The sequence below is a fragment of the Ambystoma mexicanum genome, chromosome 1p, assembly GCF_040938575.1.
Source record: "Ambystoma mexicanum isolate Mex_15411 chromosome 1p, UKY_AmexF1_1, whole genome shotgun sequence".
NCBI lineage: Eukaryota > Metazoa > Chordata > Amphibia > Caudata > Ambystomatidae > Ambystoma > Ambystoma mexicanum.
In genome coordinates this window covers 1,461,282,996-1,461,304,403 of record NC_090921.1, presented here as the reverse complement: position 1 = coordinate 1,461,304,403, position 21,408 = coordinate 1,461,282,996, and the positions used below count along the sequence as shown (strand labels likewise).

The 21,408-nt window shown below is 44.2% G+C and overlaps 1 protein-coding gene across 1 annotated transcript in view; it reads right to left on the bottom strand.

The window, feature by feature from the left end:
• Window positions 1-3,742: 3,742 nt before the first annotated feature.
• Window positions 3,743-21,408, bottom strand: part of GLMP (glycosylated lysosomal membrane protein) — a 238,211-nt gene continuing 220,545 nt past the window's right edge. Inside the window, exon 6 of the mRNA XM_069607109.1 lies at window positions 3,743-6,479. Within this exon, the coding sequence (XP_069463210.1) occupies window positions 6,311-6,479 (169 nt within the window). The 3' untranslated portion in view covers window positions 3,743-6,310. The remainder of the gene's footprint in view (window positions 6,480-21,408) is intronic.

Sequence of the window (21,408 nt, the reverse complement as noted above, 5' to 3'; positions counted from 1 at the left end):
TGTAGCTGTTAGTATCGAAACGCTAATGATTTGTCAGTAATGGTAGAGTTCTTCTTAGAAATGTAGAGCTCTGATCCTTAAAAGGGAAAATCAAGAATCTTGTCCTGCATTTCAGCAGAGTTTGAAGAATGTTCTCAGGTCCGCTTCTATGCATATGTCGCTAGCCACAGTATTGTTTTGGTGTGCAGAGACCTCCAGCGGATCCTGAGCAATCTTCCTGGCATCAACCAGAACAGTGAGAAAAGCCACCTAGTTCTCAACTGCAAGGTCAGTCAGAGGTGCTCATTAGAAGCTGCAAGAAGAGCATCGACATTTGCCTGCCTCAACAGGAGTGCAGACCTAATGAACATTTCCCCCCAGTCCAAACTTCGCTCCGCCTTACCAGGAGGAATACAAGACAAAGTGGAGGAGGTTCAGGAGAGAGCGCTCATGGAACCCTTAGAAAAAGGGATGGTGCAGCCACTACTGACAAGGATGGCAGAGGGTGTACAGAGCTGTTCATTGAATAAGAAGGGAACTGTGTCTCTGGTTCAGCATCTTATTGGTTGTAGTAATCAAACTGGGTTTCTTTCAAACATTTGCTTCCTCTGCCAATACATCTTTCTGAAGAGGGACTCCTGAACAATCCCCTGCCTTCAGAAACCAAACGCCAGATAAGATACCAGGTTTTGTAAGATGTTAAAGCCTAGAAACTCAGCCACTCTTCCATGAAAGAGTGAGGATATGGAAAAGGGTAGTCCGTCCTCAGCCAGAGGTGTCTCATCAGCATCTGCATGGGTACTGCGATGTCATGATCCTCTCTCTGTCCCTGTCATATGGGATGGTGCCTCAACTGAGTGGCATTTCTGCCAGGGCTAAATCAGGCTGGTGTTGGCAAAGGGTCTGGAGTCATAGGTTGGCTGGAGCAAGGGCACTCGTTTCCACCAAAGGAGCCAGGCGGGGTGGCAGCAGGAGAGGAGGAACCGCAACCACTGTATGGAGCAGTTCCTTAATGGAACATTTAAAGTAGTCGGTCATCACTGAAGATCCCATTTATGACTAAAAGAGATCAAAGAAAGTGATCCTTGAAAGCTGCCTGGGACAGAGGGAGGGCAGATGCTGCAATCAAGATAGCAAAAGAGGAGCTCAACTTGAGGTCTGAGTTAGGTACCATTATGTTTGACATGGCTGGTTGGCCTAAAGATCAGAAAAGCACATTGCAGTGGAAGAGGTTGGGTACTGTGCCGATCACACAGGCATAGTACTAGCCGACCAATTGACCCACAATGTAAAGGATCTTCTGGGCACCTCGCCCAAATTTCAGCTGAACCCTCGGAACATGATCCTAGTGCAGACAATCTCCATTAGACGGACGTGTGTCTTCAAGGAGGGTCGCCTCAGTGAAGTCATAATACAAGGATCAAACAAGCCCTCAGCCAGCTGGTTAAATACTTTGAGGGGCCTTACGTGAGGACACCGTTGAGACCCTGTTGAGGTTCTCAGCATGAGCGCCGGTAAAGAGCATACTATGTCTATGGGGTGCCCAGTAGACTGGCCAGTAGTTTATGTACCTCAAAGATCGCTCCCAGAAACAGCGTCCCTGGGAAGTAGTCGCTGCTCCGGATTGCCCTGGAAATAGGAAGGACACTGACCTTTTCTCCTCACAGAGACGATGCACCAGGTGTTCCGGATGAGCTGCAATAAAGATCTTCTCCCAGCATACTTATATTTTCTTTAGAGCCCGGTAGAAGAGAGACGCAGCCATGCATGCATCAGAGCAATGATCGAGGCTGGGTCCTGTGCAAATGAAATGACCAGAAATCTGCAAAACCCTCTTTTATCCCATGTAAAAAAACAGGGGAGGAAACGCGCGTCCCCGAAAAGGAGGGAAAAATAAAACGGCTAGGAGTGCTCCACTGTGTGACCAGCTCTGTCCGTGCAGAAAAAGGGGCAGATGGGTGTTTCCAGCAAATGCACCTGTTCTGTCTCCATGGGATGGACAAAAAATATGGATGAAAGCAGACAGGACATACAAGTATGTTTGTTTTCCTCGTGTGGTACAACAAAGTCAAGGTTTGAACTGTTGCCTTTGTAGGAAAAAACAGAACAGTTTTTGTATTCACTCAAACCATTCCTAATATACTTGTTACAACTCAGCAGTAGGCCAAAAGCACAAGGCATGGCCCTGATATATATATAATGGTGCTGCTCCATTAAGATCCAGTCTTCTCTGTTCTCTTCCAGAATGTTTATTACCCACGCTGGGACCCAGGGTTGCTCCATAGCATTAATACCCAACAGCAAATTTAGCTTTCTGTAGCAGTCATAGCGGTCAATGGTTTACGGACTATGCAAGGGCAGAGCAAAATGATGGAAGGCTCTTGCTTCTCCAAACCATTCTCTCGCAAAGCCTAAAAAGGTTTTGAGCTAGGTCTTCAAGCAGTAGTAACCATGTTCTAGGTACGATGGACCTTCTCAGGGGTGAGAGGGTAGTGCAGACTGTTCGAGGGGTGTGGGGAGTAGGCAACAGTGCCAAGCTTAAAATGTAGGTAACTCCAACAAATGGTTGAACAGGGTGGAAGTGCCAGTAACAAGCTGGTAGCAAACCAAGTGTTTGACGGAATCAGTGTATTTAGGTTCTTAATTGCACCCTTTTCATTCATTCAGTATCCCTACATTTCACATTCCTGCATATCACTCAGGGCCTGGGTCTCGACATGGCAGAAGAAAGAGGTAGTTTCTGTGTTAACAATCATCCTTCTGAGATCAAATATGTTGCTATCCTCACGGGGCTGCATACTTTGACGGACCATTTTTGGTGGTAGCAGAAATTTGGTAATCGTGCATTAATGGATCTAGGCCAGTGGAGTGCTGGGACTAGTTTTTTGCAGCCAACAGACGTATGCATGGATGTCCTCCAGCAGCACCAATGGCACAACCATTTCCCATGGTCCGAGTGACTCAGTCCATCAGGGGTGCTCCATCACCCCGCTCTCTGGCTCCACTATGACTCTCGCACAGGCAAATGTGTTCACCAGTCCCAGGCACTTGGTGCAGGGAAGAACCCCACGGTTTCATTCACTATGAGAAAAGATACAGGGCTTTGCACGTAACATTTTGGCATTTTCACAATCATGACAATTTGGGGAACATACAAACAGGTTGATCAAGTGAACACAGATGTCTTAGTCCTCTACAGACCCTCTTGCCAACTTGTCAGTCCTCGGTTATCCCAAACAACAGACTTGCAAAAAGCTTACACGTTTGTCATTAGACATGTTCTCCACATACTTTCAATCGCCCATAAACTCCACTTCTACCCATTATACTCCCATTTACTTCCAGCCAAACCACGTAAGCTATTTTCTCATCAATATACGGACCTCGGAAGCATGAAGTACTGCATCAGCCCTCCTGGGATTCAAATTTGTGACATGCAGGCTCATCATATTTCAAAGGAAAGCACTTAACACACTATAAATCCATCGAAACTGCAGGATTTCCTTGCATTGCAGAATTTCACATTTATTTTTAAAGTTCTGGTCACAGCTAAAGACGCTTACCCAACTGCCTGTATAATGCACTAACAAACAATGTGGGTATATGTTATGATTTTAAGTTGTATTCTTCAGAGAAAGTAAATTCAAAAGTGTAAATACATAATACTCAAGAGACTATTTGGTGGAGTGGGGAATATTTAGCTCCACAGGCCCTGTACCGTTCTCCCATTAAGGCGCAGAAAAGAAACGTCCTCATTGGAAAATTCATTTTCAAGGTCTTTATTTACTTGTAAGATGTTGAAATACTCACTCCGAATGTTCCCTCTGCCCCAAGAATTCAGCAAATTACTATTACTTTTGAGTCCTGGAGCATGCAAGATGCACAGGACATTATAAACATGGGATCAAGTACAAAAGTTATTTTTAGGACAACAAAAAGTAACAAACACGTCAGGGGTAAATAAAATAAAGGCATCAATGCGTTTCTGTGTCAAAATAGAATAAGAAAGATGACAGTAAAAAGACAATGAGGGGAGTGAAAAAAAAACATCTTAGGTTGCAAAGACCCATGGTGGGCACAAAGAAGATCCGACCAAGCAGAGTTCACAGAGACACAGGCAAAGTGCACAGAAAATGCCAAGCAACAGGTGGTGGTGGTGGTAGATCGGTGTTGGGCATATATAAACAGCTAGATTTCACTTTTTCTATCTTGTGTAGAAGGGTCTATGAAAAACAACAAGGAGGGATGGGTGTGAACAACGCATGATGCAAGAAAAGGACACGGTAGGAGGTAGGCACAGAATTAGGCATGGGAGTTGCCTGGCAATAGTCCCATTTCAGGAATGGATCATAATAAACAGCAAGAAAACAGTTCACAGGGCAGCACACAACCACAATGTTATACATAGCTTTATGTTACAAGAAAAACGAAACCAGTGCAAGTGTGCGACATAATGTGAAAAACACAAAGAAAGCAGATAATGTGCTGCCACCACAGATACAATACCTTGTTTGATCAATACATTCACAGAAAAACAATGGATTGAACCTAGGCACATATTGCATATCAACAGAACAGGCTTCCTGGCCACAAGACGCTTTTATATTTGCTCCTTCAAAAATCTCACATTTAAAAAGAACTCGCCTGTCATAACAACAAAAATATCAATCGTGATGGCGCCTGGAAACAAGAGTTCCACTCATTCATCATAGGAGTACAGCTCTCGGAATAGAATGCTGAACTGAGTAAAAGCAAGCCGCCCTACTAGCAGGTCCTAACAAAACAAAAAAGGTGTACATGCTAACAGGGCCTCCCGGGCGGAAGAAGGGATCAGGGAACTTCAATAATTCACAGTACACTGCAATTGTGTGCGTCAAAAGCAAGTTCCTATGAAAGCTTCAAACACCTCCTTTATAACACTAAAGGCGATTCTCTAGTAATGGAAGTTTCCCCCATAAGAATGAGAGACTACTTTCTAGTGCAGGGGGAAGCTCTCCAGACGTAAAAACTACAACTCCTGCTACAATCCCTCCCCATTAGCTATACTGACTAGGACTGATGGGAGTTGTAGTCCAATACATCTGGAGAGCCAAAGGTTGCATACCCCTGTGGAATGTCTGGAACAGTATTTTACTGTTTGAGGGAAATGCTGAGAGGGGCATACATGAAAAGAAGTGTGATGAACAAAGGTCAACAGACCGTTGACAGTTAAGAATAGCAACCTAAATAATGGTTCCTAAATGCAGTGGTCCAAAAGGTTAAAAAATACAAGAGCAGAAGCGATCTGCTGTTTACACTTGCACATTTCGCAGACCCAAACGCTGCTCATCTGGAAATATTAAATTGGGTTTCCCAGCAAAGAAATACAAGATCCTGTTACTTCTATAAAATCAAAAAAAGGCACCCTAAGAGCGCAAAAATTATTACACATAAAAGGAAATGCTATACAGCAAAAATTACTGCAGAGGTGGTGTGCTTTGTACGCTCAGAGGACAGAGCTAGCAATCATCATTCTCCCCCCACCCCTCAGAGAAAACATTGTTTTAGGAGTGCTCAGAAGACATCTGGACCACAACCCCCCGTGCCTCAATTCTACCCTTAAGGTCGATCCAGGCATGACACAAGCACCTTACATGAATGAAAGTGACTGATTACATATAAAGGATGTCCATACAATGTCAGAGGTACATCTGAACAATAAATCTTCTTTTGTATCTCCTCCCTCCACTCACATCAAATACAGTCCTGTAAAACTTGACAAGGCACATGCACAATCCCTAGTGAATACTTGAATTAATGGATTAACCAGGGACGGAAGTTTGGACATAAAAACCCACATTGCTCAAAGGGTACAATTTCTTATTTATCTAATATTTTGACAGTGATTAGAATCTAGCTTAACTCAAACGAGCAACCTGTCAAGTTGGGTGATTTAAGGACTAGGCAGCTCCAAAAATGACTTAATCCGTCAGGTTTTCCATTAACCATATCTAGTTTGTTCAGTTAGAGATCTCAGACTTGTTAGATCAGAGACCCCTCCCATTCAGTACATTTTGTCCCTGGATACAAGGAGAACGATTCATTGATTTATAACCTTGAGTCCACAAGCCAAATTCTGAGAGACAAAACGCCACCCTAACGCCTTCTATTCAGTGATGTAATGTTCGTAAGAGTAGGCAATGCGCATCACTACTCAGAAACCATCCCATGTTGGCGTAAACATTGTTTTGGGTACTGCTAAGAAGCAGGGCCCTATCGTTGAAGCCCATTTCTTGTCCTGCTTGCATGCTGATGCAAAGCTGGGCTACCTCAGCTACCCGGACTCTCCAGTTCAGTTTATCGGCTCATAGTCAGAGTACCGTTTTTTCTTCCAGATGAATATGATAAGCCCCCCAACCAGCAGCAACACCACAGGGGTTCCCAACGCAACAGCCATGATGCAGATGACCAGGATAGAGAAAGTCTCCACAGGAGGGGTTCCCATGCCCACAAGAGAGGACCTGTCAAGCGAGAGAAACAAAAACAAAAAGACATCAGTAAGAGTGTAGACCGAAAATAATCAGGAGGCTGCACAGCAAATGTAACTTACGTCGAACATTATTTTGGCAGCTTGTCTCAATTTTGGATGTACATGTTCTGCAAGGGGCACCTTCTAGTGTTTGTTCCAGAATAGCCCAACTTTGTTACCAGTTTATATTTTTAAGTGGGTGTAACTAGATATCTCTATTTTGCTATTGCACCTCGCACAGTGCCCCTCGAGTACATGCCATGTTCAGATTGCATTTTCTATGCCTACAGGTGTTTAACATTTTTTTTTACTAAATCTTGATATGAATGCTACCCATTTAACAAGAAATTGCTACACGAGATGTGTCTGTGGCTGATGATCCTTTGGTTGCCAGACATTTAGTCGAAAAAAATTGGTCGACCAGACAAATGGTCGAACCAATTTGGTCGAAAACCAAATGGTCGAATTTTTTATTTTTTTTATTTTAACTTTTTTTTATTTTTTTGGGGGGGTCCCCCCCCACCCCCTTTTTTTCTCTAAAAACCCCTTTTTTTACTAAACGAAAACCCGAAAAATAAATATATAAATAAAAAAAAAATTCGACCATTTGGTTTTCGACCAAATTGCGTCGATCAAATTGCAGTCGACCAGTTTTTTTTTCGACGAATTGACTGGACACCGATCCTTTTACATGCTGCTGTAATCGTAGGCCCATTAGCGTTTTCTATGCAACCAGCGCAATATTTGTAACCGCAACCTCAAGTGTAACTGTAACTAACTAAGCAATCTCACCTAATTCTGTAACCGTAACCTTAATTCAAGCGCCTAGATGCCTAAGGGCTAAGTGTGCTCTACAAATGTAAAAATAAATACATTTCAAGGGATTAGTCCACTTTTAGTTTACCACTCGGTTTTAACAGACAACTAAAACCGTGTAGTCCTTCACAGTTTTATTTAAAACCATCCCATCCCAACCTGTAAAGGAGGATGGATGGGGTCATATGTAAATATAAAATGGAGACAAGCCGCGTAAATAAACAGTACTGTTACAATTTAGACATCTTTTTTGGGTCACATAATGAAATGTTTAACTTAGGAAGGTGGGTATGAATTTGGCACAATTTGAAGTAAATTAACTCCATGTCCCACAGAAGAGTCTGCTCCGGTTTGAGTATCATTGCACCAATGCTTGTGAACTTGGACATTAAGCCTTGCACTTGTAGCAGCTGTGTAGGACCTTCGATTTTCCTCCGGTGTTGAATAGCTGGGGTGCAACATTCCTGGATATACCGTATTATCGATCTACATAAAAATACCTTTAGTAACTGCCTCTCCTGACCTTCAGTGGCTGGTGGACAAAATGTATTAAAAGGTTTTCCCCACATCCATTGTCATACATAAAAAGTACACAGCCCTACTGACTTCTAGTGCATTTAGTTTATCGCCTGCTATGGCTAGTGACTCTTTAAAGAACACTGGAAGGTTCATTGTCCGATTGGCATGGCTTGACCACCAGATTAGCTTTATTAATGATTACAAAAGGCAGACAAAGGTTACAATGTACTGATCGCCTTGATGTAGGGATTATTAAGAAGGCTCTCTTAACTGAGAATGGCAGTAGGCCCTATACAAATATATATATTTTTTTAAATCACATTTTTTTCAATGGTTTAAAGGGCAGAAGCACAAGTCCACATAATACCTAATTTAGAGGTTAATTATTCTGGTACTGTCACAAATGCTTTGACAACTGCCATTTTCTACGATGTCAATTTGGGATGTAAGTGGGTGTATGCCGCAAATGCATTATGGCATACATTACTTACTGTAATCATATTTCTGATGCTTGTATCTGCTTAGATTCACATGCTGTGCATTGGTCGACATCTAGTGGTAGGTGCAGAGCATTTAATCTTATTTTTGATGCTTCAAAAAGAGAAGCCGACTGGGCGTGTCTAACACTATCCTATTGTAATGTGTGATGTACCCATGAACCTTGACGCGTTGAAGTCCCTCCAATTGTTTTGTTTCTGGCATGAGGGAGCACGAAGTGTATGCACCTGTACAAGAAGTAAAGAAAGGTGTAAGATTTCTATGTACCTTCAACTCCAAGAGGGGAGGAAGGGCGGGCACATGTGAATCCAAGCAGATAAAAGCATCAGAAATAGGATTACGGTAAGTGATATGAGTCTTCTGAGGCTTGTGGTTCTTCTTAGAACCACATGCTTTGCATAGACTAGTGAGCAGTACCAGTAGGTGGATTGTTTGAATGTACAGCCGCAAAAAGATTTCTGAACACTGCCCGATGCACCTGTGTATCACTTTCACAATGGGTTTAAGCAGTAATGTTGTGTAAAAGGTGTGAATGGAACTCCAAGTAGCTGCCTTGTAAATGGCATTTAAAGGTATATATGCAATGAGGGCTAAAGTAGCCCCTGTGCCTAGAGTAGGCGTGAAAGGTAAAATTCTCTTTGAAATGGATTGTGAAATGCATCCAAATGTGTTATTCTATTTCAAATTGCTGACTTAGAGACAGGAATCCCTTCTCTCCCAATGGCAATGGAAACAAAGAATGTATCTGTTTTATGTAGTGGTTTTGTCTTATTGAGGGAATACATCAAAGCCAACCTCACATCTAGAGTATGGCGGCTCCTTTCTGCTGAATTTGTTGGATTTTGGAGGAAAGCTGGAAGTTCTATTGATTGACTTCGAACTTTCAGATGAATTTAGGAGAAGCATGGATGTGTGCGCAAAACCACTTTACCCTTGTGAATGGTGACAAATGGATCTTGGACAGAGCGCCTGCAGTTCACTCACTCCCCTTGTTGATGTAATGGCCACAAGAAAAGAAGTCTTATAAGTGAAGCACTTGAGGCTGGTTTTAAACATTGGCTCAAAGGGAGGGCCCATAGGTTTAGTAAGGACAACATTCAAGTCCCATCCGGGAGTTGGATTTCAGATTGGAGGGTGCAATCTTTTGGCTCTCTCCATTAACAGGGACCTTGCACCATGAAACCTTACTCAGAGGTGGTGTATGCAGAAAGAGCAGCTAGATGAACTTTAAGTGAATTAAAGACTAGCCCAAAGTCTAAGAGGTAAAGCAGATATATAATATGAGAAGGTGTGCAGTCAATTGGATTGATGCTTTGTGAATTACCCCTCTGCATCCCATCCCCCGCTGTATATCTGATATCTCTGAAAAGCGCTCGGTTATGCATCTGTACTATTGTATACCTCTGTAAAATGCTCCGTTATGTATCTGTATTGTTATATACCTCTGTAAAGTGCTCAGTTGCTTCTCAAAGCCAGGTCCACGCTCAATAAATACAATAATATTTACAACAAATAACACAGCAGTTCCATTTATTGAAATAATTCTTGGGTTTAAGTGCCTCCTTAAGGATGTCCACACATCTTTGTGGCAGGTTTAAATGTCCAAAATCTATTACGTCAGTAGCCAAAATGCTAGGTTCAGTGTTTGAGGACATGGATGCAGTGTTGACCCCTGACCTTAGGACAGCATGTTGTAAGGGCACGGTAGTTTGACTGGAGATCAGTGACATTCTCATTAGATGCGAGACCATGGTTGACGGGCCGACATTGGTGCAATGAAGAAAGGTTTGACTTGTTCCTTACGGACTATCTTGTTGAGGATAAGTGGCTTAGGGTCCGGAGGTAGTCGTAAGCTTATGTCCCCAACCAATTCATCCATAGGGGGTTCCCCCTTGTATCTTGTTTGTGGATACCTGGAGGCGTAGTTAGGGCATTGTGTGTTCTCCACTGATGCGAAGAGATCAGTTTCTGGATGAGCCCAACCTGAGAAGACAGTGCATGAAATGTTTGCGTGCAAATGCAATTTGTGTTCTACATTTCTGCTAAGCACTTCTGCTAGAAGATTGTGTTCCCCTGGAACAAGTCAGGGCAGGAGGAACATGTGTCTCAGTGCCCAAATCCATATGTGTGTCCCGCCTTGTATGTTTATATAGAACTTGGCTGTTGTGCTGTCTGTTAGCACTAGGACTGTTTTCCCTTGAAGCTGGTGTTTGAAGGCTTTCAAGGCTTTGAACAATGCTAACAAATGAGTCCACATGCTGTGCGCTGTATGGTATATAAAGTGTGCCCCCTACCCTCACAGCAATGCATTCTGTGGTTAAAGTGGCTTCTACTGTGGGTGTGGCGAACGATTTTCCTGTCAAAAGATTCTCTTTTGTCCACCACCGCACAGATAGTACTATGGACTGCGAGACTACGAGATCGTCCTACTGACCGCTTGGCAGAGACTACTGTCTCACGTGCCACTCTTACATTGGACGCATGCATAGGTGGGCAAGTGGCACTAGGTAAATGCAGGAAGACATCAATCCGAGCAGGCGCCATGGCCCTTCATATTGTGGAATTTGGAATAGCATTTTTTGGACCCTCTAGTCGGAGGGGTAGACAAGTTCGTCCTTTGTCCGAATGAGAGCCCCAAGAAACTGTTTTACTTGGCTGGGAACAAGACTGGATTTGTTCTCATCGATAGACAACTCTAGTTGGAACAGTAGGTTGATTGTATGTTGAGTGTTTTTTTTTTTGTTTGTTTTCTTTTTTTTTAGACACTTGGAGGTTAGTCTCCTGTAATGAGCTAGTAGTCTAGATAAGCGTACACTAGAATGGACTGTGCAGGTGGGCTGCCACCACTGCCGGAACCTTTGTGAACAGCCTTGGCGCTGAGGATATGCCGAAAGGAAGCCCTTTGCATTGGTAGCGTCTCCTACTTTGAACCGTAGACATTTCCTGTGCACTGGCAACACTGAAATACGAATGTATGCATCTTTCATATCCAATGTTGTGATGTAATCCCCTTGTTTCAGAAGAGGGATTACGTCCTGCAGAGGAATCAACCTGAATCTTTGTGGCTTGACATACTTGTTTGTAGGACGTAGCTCCAACACTGGGCGCATGGTTCAGTCCTTTTTGGGTAAAAGGAAATGCAATGCACAGATACCCTTGTTTACCTCTAAAACAGTAACAAGTTCTATTGCTCCTTTCTGTAGTAGGGTCTCGACTTCTACTTGTAGGATAAACTGGTGTTCTTGCCACCTCCTCGGTCTTGGCGGATGGTAAAATGATTTTTGAAAAAAAACTATGGACTATTCGTTAGTTACGGTGTGTAACATCCACTGATTTGATGTCATCTCCTCCCATATGTGGGTGAATGATGCAAGTCGACGACATTCCGGAGATGTATGGGAGGGGACCCTGACGGGCAAGTCATTTATCGGCAGGGGTAGAAGAGCCTCTACATGCTTGTGTTACCAACTCTACCTTTGCCTTGCCTGAAACCTTGTGAGATTTGATACAAGCATCAAAAATAGGACTACAGTGAGTAATGTATCCCTTCGGAGGCTTGTGGGTCTGCTTAGATCACATGCTATGCATAGATTAGCGAGCAGTGGCTGGAGAAGGTGGTGGGTTGTGAGAAGGTACGGCAGCAAATAGATGTTTTAGCACCACTTGTCCCACCTGTGAATCTGCTTTAGAATGTTTGTTTATTCATTTATATGGCGCTCCGAATCCTGAGGTATCTGGGCGCATAACAAGTTACAGATTAGAGTCAATTACAACAGGTCAAGATTATGTACATCCCAGGCATAAACCCCGTGGGTGGCAATTACATCATAGGTCAACAATGTCAAAGGCTACGGTAATAGTTAACATCACAATTAAAGGTTTACATCAAAAGTCATGGGCGATAAAGGTTAATATCGCAGGTTATTCGAATGGTCACAGAAACATGCAAAGTATTCAAAAGGTGTTTACAACCAACTGAGTATACATGGCAAGGCCTGGGAAGATAAGTTATCATAGAATGAAGCCTTCAAGACCTTTCAATGAGAGAGTCTATCAGATGCTATTTAGGCTGTGAGATCATACTAGTGTGTGGGAAGATTAGTGATCAAGAGAGAACAGCCATGCCTTCACATCTTTCCTTTGCTCTGAGGGAGTTAGGCATGGAGTTCCACAATTGAGATACCATTACTGTGAAACTGCTCCCTCCTGCTTTCTTAAGTTTAATCTTTGGGATCCTGAGGCTGTTGGTCTGCGCAGTTCTGATTTGGCGTTCCGAGGTATGTTTAGTGAATATGTCCACTAAGTATTTCGGCGCTTTATTGGTGTAGCATTTATAGGTGAGATTTAAGGATTTAAGCTTTATTCCGTCTTTGATGGCACGCCATTTTGAAGAACGCCTAGCATTTGAAATGTGCTGTGTTCTTGCTTAATGAGAGTTCTTAAGGCGTTGTTTTGGAGGATTTGTAGTTTACTAATATTATGTTTACTAGTACTGATGTATGGAGCATTGCAATAGTCTAGCGTCAACAAAATAAGTACTCGAGCTAGTGTGATGCAACTATCTGGACAGGAATGGTTTGCAGGAATAAGTAAGTTTACATGCGTAGCTAGTGGCAGAGGCTGTAGCATTCACTTGTTTATTCAAATTCAGTGCTGAGTCCAAATAAAAGCTTAAGGTTTTGACCTCTTTTGAGACTGTAATGGTTTGTCCACCAAAGATGGAGTTGTGAGAGTTTGTTAAGTTTATAAGTTGACCCCATGAATAAGAGCTGTTTTATCGTCATTGAGGCAAAGGCTGTGAGTGGCCATCCAGGTTTGTATGATCAGGTAGATTTTGTTAATCAGCGCCGCGTCCATGTTATAGTCTCCAGAAATTGGAATGAGAATCTGGGTGTCATCCACATAGTTTGTATAGGAGACACCCAGATTGTCAAGGATATCGAATAGGGGCTTCGTAAATATATTATACATGGTAGTTGAGACGTGCAAGCCCTGGGGCGCTCCACAGGTATCCGGAACTGGCTCTGCTAATGCAATGAAGAACACCATCATAGATCGGATGTCAAGAAATGACTGGATCCATGCAGTGGCTTCTTTTGAGAAATGGGCAGCAGAGATAAGATGGTTACATAAGACTTTATGGTCCACCAAGTCAAAGGGGACGGATAGGCCCAGCAGGAGAAGCATGGCTAATTCTCCTTTGTCCTTCTGTTCGTCCATTTGGTTTTTTAGATCGATGAGGGCAGTTTCTGTGCCATATCTCGGTCTTAATCCCGATTGCCTGGTGCCAAGTTAGTTGTTAGTTTCCAGATGCATTTTAATCTGGAGGTATGCAGCCCTGTCCAGTATCTTTAGGCGAAATGCTACAGTGTTATTGGCCTGTAGTTTGTGGGAATACAGGCGTCTTGGTTAGGTTTTTCTTAAGAGGGGAAGAAACCAAGCGTATTTAAGATTAGTTGGGACTGTGCAAGTGTTAAAGGAGTTGATTAAAGTGGTAATAAAAAGGAACTAGGTCCCTCGCTGCTTCTATAATAGTTGACGCTGGACAGGAATCACCAAGATAACTGGATGGTTTGAGGGAAGTTATGATCTTTGAGTTCAGGGATGGAGACTGGTGCAAATTTAAACTGGTTGGTCATTTTAGTTTGGTTATCGGAGGCTTCCTGAGATATGGCTTCCTGTGCCTTTAGCATATTCTGTTGGAGTAGAGTTTTTTTTTTGGCTGCAATTTTATCCTGGAGCATGGACATTTTATTGCACAAGGCGTCTTGGATATTGGTGCACCAAGCTTTGTTTTTAATGCACGTCTCATTAGGGGCATGCGGGGACTCTTATTCTCTTAGCATAGAGAAGAGTTCTCAGGAGCTGGAACTTGCTTTTGAACTTCTTTCATTAAAGGAATATTTTTTAGTTTGGAGAAATTCCTTTCTGCATCTAGTGGCTAGGATAGGGAGATTGTTCTTGTTCTGTTTTGAAGGGTTATTTTTCCACATGGCTTCTGCATGTCTTTTTGCATTTCCTTGTAGCTTTGCGGCTTGGAGTAAACCATGAGTTCAAGTGAGCTCGTGGTTTGCCTTTGCAGAATTTTAACGGTGCAATTGTATCAACAGCTTGGTTCAGAGTTGTGTTGTAAAAGTCGACTAACTCTGCTGCGTCAGTGTTGAGGATAGCCATATTGGTAATGTGATGGAGGTACGGTAGAAGGTTTTTGAGAGTAATATTTCATTTGTTTCTTACTAAGGCTGGGGGGGGCATTAAAGTAGCTTAGTTGTTTTGAATGTTATCTTGGATATTAAAAGGAGCTCAATGTGGTGATCTATCCAAGCACAAGGCTCAATGGAAGTTATGGAAGTTGAACAATTGAGTTGGTGTGTTGATCTTGAGGGTAAGGCCAGCCTCAGAAATAGTATGGCAAGGGTGATTGCATTTGCGTCATTCAAACCAAGGTTAAAGTCTCCAAGTAATCTAATTCTGGAGCCCGGTTTAGAGTTAGTATTAAGTAAGGTATTTATGTCTTACTTGAATGTTGAGATGGGGCCAGGTGGCCTATATACGAGATGCATGGTGATGGTACGGGTGGCTGATAGGGTTAGTTTAACAGAGCATTTCACCAGAATGGAAAGGTAGTTGCTGTATGGATCTTATTCCCAGGTTGGATTTGGTAATGTCCCCACCTCTGGAGGTTTCTCTATCTTCGTCTGAGGATCGAGAAGTTCTTGGGGATTGCTAGGGATAGGGCAGGTCCTGCTGCTGCATGGTGTCAGGTCTCTGTGATGGCTAAAAAGTCCAACAGGTTAGTCATGATGAGATCGGCAATGGCATGGGCAACTAGTGATCTGGCATTAATAAGGGCGCGCCTTGGATGATTATAGGTTTCCTGTTTATACCTGTGGTGTGGCTAGGTTGTAATGAGGGGGAGGATGACAGCAGGGTGTCTATATTGGATTTCAATTTAGTATTCCTTTTGCAAGGCTTAGGAAGGAATAAGGAGTTACAAAGGGAGACAGTAGGCAAGGAAAGTTTGTCAAGTCTGGATCAGAGCCTGAGATTTCTGAGACTAGTAGGGCATGGATGATTAGGTTAGGGTCTGGTGGCGAAACACGGAATCCATTGTAAAGCAGTCAGAGGGTTGGCTATTGTTTCAGTAGTATAATACACGGAGGTGACTTTGTCCTGTGCAAGGGTGAGTGGCGGAAGGAAGTGCGTAGGTCTAATTTGGTGAGAATGAGGTAGTAGTCTAGTACTCGGGTACAAAGTGATATTCATGTTGTAGTGAGTTATTTGTCCAACAATAAGTGTTGGAAATGTAACCTTCTAGTTTGTTATATGGCCAACTAGCCTAGGTGGAGTAAAATAGAGTAAAGTTAATACGGCCACGGACTTAGTGGGAGTCTATAACACGACTAGTGTTGAGTGAGGTTCCATCGTCTAATTGAGATGGGTGAGCAATGGTAAAAATGCAAGTTAAATAATGAATGCTACGTGACTGTCGCGTCACATAGGGAAAGAACTCAAGGAGGGCAAACTTAGCAACTTACCCAAGGCAGTTCTCTGTGGCCCTTCGGCCCGTACAGGAAGGGTCTTTATCTCACAGGCCTTCGTCATGATGGACACGGCTTACTCCTTCCGGTTGCCTGTTGCGGCCTATAACCATGGCTGTGGTGGTTGCCTAGCAACCAAAGAAACAAAACAGGCCAACGAGGCAGCGGCCATTGGCATCCACATGGATAATGGCGCTGATCGGGGGGGGAAAAAAATAAAATAAGAGCCAAAGGAGCTGGCAGGCTTCTTCCTGCAGACCTAGATCAGCTGGAGATCAGCAGAAGTTGCGGGGCTCCTGGATAACGAAAGCTGAGCACCTCGGCTTGCGTTCACGTCTAGCTGCTCCTGCAGCGGACCGGTCCGGGTGATGGATCAGCTGCTCCTGCAGCATAGATGGTGAGGAGGGCTCCAGCCCTGTGTCGGATGGGGAGAGGAGCTCTGACTGAGGGTCCAGACATTTAGGGCCTTTATGTGCGTCAATGCAGTAATGCTGAGTAAAGATATGTACGGAACTTCGTGTAGCTGCTTTGCAAACGGTGTCTAGAGGGACGTTTGCAATAAAGGCCAAGGTAGCTGCTGTACCCCTGGTAGAGTGAGCTCTTGGTGCGAAAGGCAGAGTTTTGTTTGATAGGGAGTAGCAGAGTTGTATGCATTTCACTATCCATCTGGAGATGGCGTTTTTATTTTTAAACGTGATCACCTTCCCTGCCAGGTGCTATGTAGACAAACAGTTGTTCTGTTTTTCTTAGTGCTATTGTCTTGTTTACATAGTAAAGAAGAACCCTCCTTACATCTAGTTTATGGAGGTTCTTCTAAGCTGTGTTTGGAAGAAAGCGTGTAGTTCAATAGATTAACATGGAACTTGGATATGAACTTAAGTGAAAACCTAGGGTGTGTTCTTAGTGCCAACTTGTCTTTGTGGATAACAAAGAAAGGGTCTTGCACTGACATAGCTTGTAGTGCACTGAGGTGATGGCCACCAGAAAAGCTGTCTTGTATGTTAGGTGTTTAAGACTTGATTTGTGCTTGGTCTCAAAGGGAGGACCTATGAGCTTTGGGAGTACCACATTGAGATCCCACCCTGGAGGCGGGTTGGAAATGAGGGGGATAAAGTCTTAACACAGACTTATTTATTTTACATTTTTATATGGTTTATTCAAACCTTTAAAAAACAAAAGAACCATTTTCAGCTCGTCTTTTTCAAAACAGATATCAATAGAGTTTGCTGGTTACTTCAACCATTTTGTCCCCCGTACCTCCATTTACATCGTTGTTGATTGTGTTGGTATAAAGCCCTTAGTCCTCTAGTTCAAGACTTATGTTTGCTAAAAGTTCTTAGCTCCACCAAGTAGAAGGACAAGGCAAAGATTAGTTTCCGATCAGTTTAGACAAACATCCGCTGCCACCACGACAGGGACTTTCCACCAGGACACCTTGTGTTTTGTGAAGTGGTGTACGCAGATAGAGTCGCTAGGTGAAGCTTCATGGGTGTTGAATACTAGGCCAGAGTTTATTAAGTGGAGCATGTAGTGAAGAATGTGTGATGGAGTACATTTAATAGGGTTTACATTTTTTGACTGGCACCATATTACAAATCTTTTCCATTTGTTTGTGTCTGGTGTTAGGTTTACGCGCCTCTCCATACACATCTGAGGTAGCTTTAAATGACCAAACTATGACTTCTGGAGCCAAGGTGCCAAATTCATAGATTGAGGGTTTGGGTGTAACAATGTCCCCTGTGTTGGGTGAGCATGTTGACTGGGCACATGAGCTTGATTGGGTTGCACATCACCAGTTTGAGCAGATGCGGAAACCCAAGGTTGTCTTGCCCACACTTGAGCAAAAAGGATTAGAGTGGCTTGTTCCTGGTGCATTTTGTGCACTATTCTGCTTTGGAGCGGCGTCTGTGGAAAAGCGTAAGCAAATTTCCATGACCAGCTCATCCATAGGGCATTCCCCTTGGATCTGGGCTGGGGAAACATGGATATAAAGTCTGGGCATTGTGTGTTTTGGTTTGTGGCAAACAAGTCTAAAGGAGGATAGCCCCAGAGTATTGTCTAAACTTCCTCTGTTGAATTGCTACTCGTGTTCTTAGGGTAGAGGCGTGTCTGCTTAGCGAGTCTGCTAGAGAATTGAGTTCCCCTGGAACGTGTTGGGATACTAGGAACATGTTCCGCTTGAGTGCCCACTTCCAAATGTTCTGGGCTAGCCTGCACAGATTTTGAGAGTGTGTGCCTCCTTTCTCGTTTATGTAAAACATGGCAGCGGTGCTGGCTGCGAGGACTTGGACTGCTTGACCCGTTAGATGCACCTGAAAGGCTTGTTGAGTTCTGCTAGTAGCTCTAAAAGGTTGATGTGATTTTGGGGTGTGATCTGTGTCCACAGGCCATGCGCAGTGTGGTAGAGTTAAAGGGCTTCCCATCCGCAGAGTGAGGCGTCTGTTGCAACTATCATTTGCACTGGGGGGGGATTGTGAAAGGGTTTTCTCTTTAACAGATTTTCCTTTGTCCACCAGCGTAGAGATTGAACTAGGGTTACCGAAACAACCACTAGATCATCCCACTGACCGCTTGCCTGAGACACCGTTTCGCTACACACTTCCATTGAGCATACGTACGCGCAACTGTGCGTGAGGAACTAGGTAACTTCATGAAGTTATCATCCTGAGCGAGCGCATTGCTTTGCATACAGTTATTTGGTGTCCGGACAGATATTGAGGTATTTGCAGCAGTATGTTTTGTACTCTTCCGTTTGAGGGGGAGGACTAACCCCACTTCCGTTTTTATGATAGCTCCTAGGAACGGTTTGGTTTTGCTCGGAACAAGACTATTTTCTTCTCGTTGAATGAGAATCCCAGATTGTCCTTCGGGTGTTTTGCTTGCAAATTTGAGGGGACTCCCCTATTATCAGCCATTCGTCCAGATAAGGGTACACTGGGATTGATTCTCTGCGTAAAAGCACCGCCACTACCGCTAATACCATGGTGAATACCCTACCCGTACGCTATGCCGAAGGGTAGTACCTAGAATTGGTAGTGTTGATTCACCATTTTGAAGCCCAGGAATTTTCTGTGCGCTGGGAACATTGAAATATGAAAATGTGCATCTTTCCTGTCCAAGGAATGTAGTCTCCCTGTTTTAGCAGTCGGATTACATCTTGTAGCAGAGTCATGCAAAATTTCTGAGGTTTGACATATGTGTTTGCAGGGCACAGATGTAGGACACAGCGCATTGTAAGGTCTTTCTTTGGCACAAAGAAATACATTTACCTGGTTTGCCGGGACGATTTCTATTGCGCCCTTTGTTAGCAGTGCTTCCACTTCTTCCAGCGGAATGCGATGTTCCTCCTGCGTCGTTTGTCTTGGCGGGTGGTTGGGTGGCGTCTGTATGAGTTCTATGCAATAACCTCCTGCCACAGTGGAAAGTACCTACTTGTCCGACGTGATCCCCTTCCAAGCGTGGGTTAAAGGAGAAATGCAACCTCCTACTGGAGAGGCATGGGAGGGGACCTGGAGCGGGTGGCCATTGGTCTGTAGGGTGGAGCCTCTGGAGGAGGATCTGCCTCTACTTCTTGACCTTCTGTGGCCCCTTTGAAAATATTGTTGGGAGGATTGCCGCTGCAAGGAACTCCAAGATGAGGTCTGCCCGCACTGGTTGTAGTTGGAGGACCGCTGTGGGTTTTGTCCTCTAAAACGGCATGCATCAAATGTGCCCCTCTACACAAATGGTTTGTGAGCTGTCCCAGGGATTTGAGGGTGTCCTACAACTCATTAGCACTTTTTAGTGCGTCCTCAACAGCTTTCCCCGATAGGGCGTTAGGCTCAATTGGCATATTTAAAAGGGAGACTTGGGTTTCCAGCTTGAAACCTGATTGACGTAGCCATGCATGGCATTTAATGAGGGCACCCCCGGCTACTATCTGGCCGGCATTGTTTGCTGCGTCCAGATTATTTTTTAGGATGCAGCTTGCCACCCGTTTACTTTCAGCTACTGTTTCTAAAAGCTGTGAATTTAGGGGCTCTGTGGCAGAGTATTTTTTGTGAGATCTAGTCCCACTTGTGGCAATCAACTCTCCAGGAGCGTAGTTTTGTTGGCTATCCTTACTTGGTAAGCAGCCGAGGAAGCTACCTTCCTGCCCAGTGTGTAAATCTTTTGCTCTCCTTGTCAGGAGGGGCTTCGGCAGAGGCTAAAGGCATGCACGCTCTTTTCCTTGTGGTCGTCACAGCGAGAGAGTCAGGCTTCAGCTGCTTCATGATGTATAATGGGTCTGATGGGGCTGTTCTCAGTGTGAGGGTTGACTGCCCTTGTCAGGTTGGGGGCAAGCAAAGAAGGCTGCATGCTCCTTTGGATAGATTGGAGCAGTGGAATGAACTGTGCTGCAGATCTCTTATCCCAGAGGTTGTCCTCTACAAAGTCTTTGTCGACATGAGTCTTCTGGGTATCGATTTTAAAATGTTCTGCAGCCTTTAAAAGAAGATTATACTGCAGTTGGTCAGCCACAGGTTGGTCAGTATGGTCGAGATTGAAAGATGTATAATAATCATCATCTATATCCCCCATTTCCCCTTGGTCTGCTATTGAGCCAGGGTCCTGTGAACCTGTTGTGTCAACATAGTATAGGTAGTCAGATATGTTTTGATAGGCAGAGGTACTAAGCTGTGTCACATCTAAGGAGGGTCTTTTGGCGTTGGGCTGCTTATTACCTGCTTCGCCTTGAGGGTGCCCCTGGAGGTTGGTAAGCTATTCACGGTGCTGATCAAAAAAGTTAAAGCTAGACATTCTCCTCATAGCTCTATTAAACTGTTCTGGAGTCCATTGAGTGGAGCTTGGTAAAACTGTGGGAACCGGGGTGGGAAAAGGCTCTGTTGAAGGGGATTGTTTGTGGTGCATTGCCCCTGGAAGGGTGTCACTAGGGGCACAGTGTTCTTTATCCTTTGTAACCAGTGATTTTGAGGATAGGGGCGTCAAAGATTGAGTTTTTCAACGTTTTGGATTTGAGGAGTGTCTGGGATGTGTTTTTTTAATGAGTCCTCTCATTTTTGAATTATTAGCAAGGGCCATCGACGGGTCTTGAAGCACAGTTGCTGGTACCCGAGGACTTGTCCGATTTGCTTGCAGTGTGAGAAACAGACTTCGACGTCCGTTTTAGGGGCCTGTCATGTGGCGAACACGATGGCCCAGAGGACTGGGATTTTTCAGACCTTCCCTTCGACACTGTGTGGCTCATCGGTCGACGACGCGGTCGACTGTCAGCCATGGCGTGTGTATTTAGTGTGGGTGCCTGAGCCGTCGGGTGTCATGTCTGTAGCAGAACCGCCAGCCTGCCTGTTGGAGTAGGGGGCTCGCACGCGGGTATTCATTGGGTCCCGATTGCCATCACTTAGGACGCCGATGCTGCCATCGCTGGAGGGGACCCCCCCCAACATCCATGGCGGCCTCTGCCAGCATGGCGTGGTGAGCCCAGCATTTAGTCTTCCGTCCTTTAGTGTCTTGGGCCGAAACAGTGTGCAGAACTTGTACTGTTTTTTAGCATGGTCCCTAGGAAGG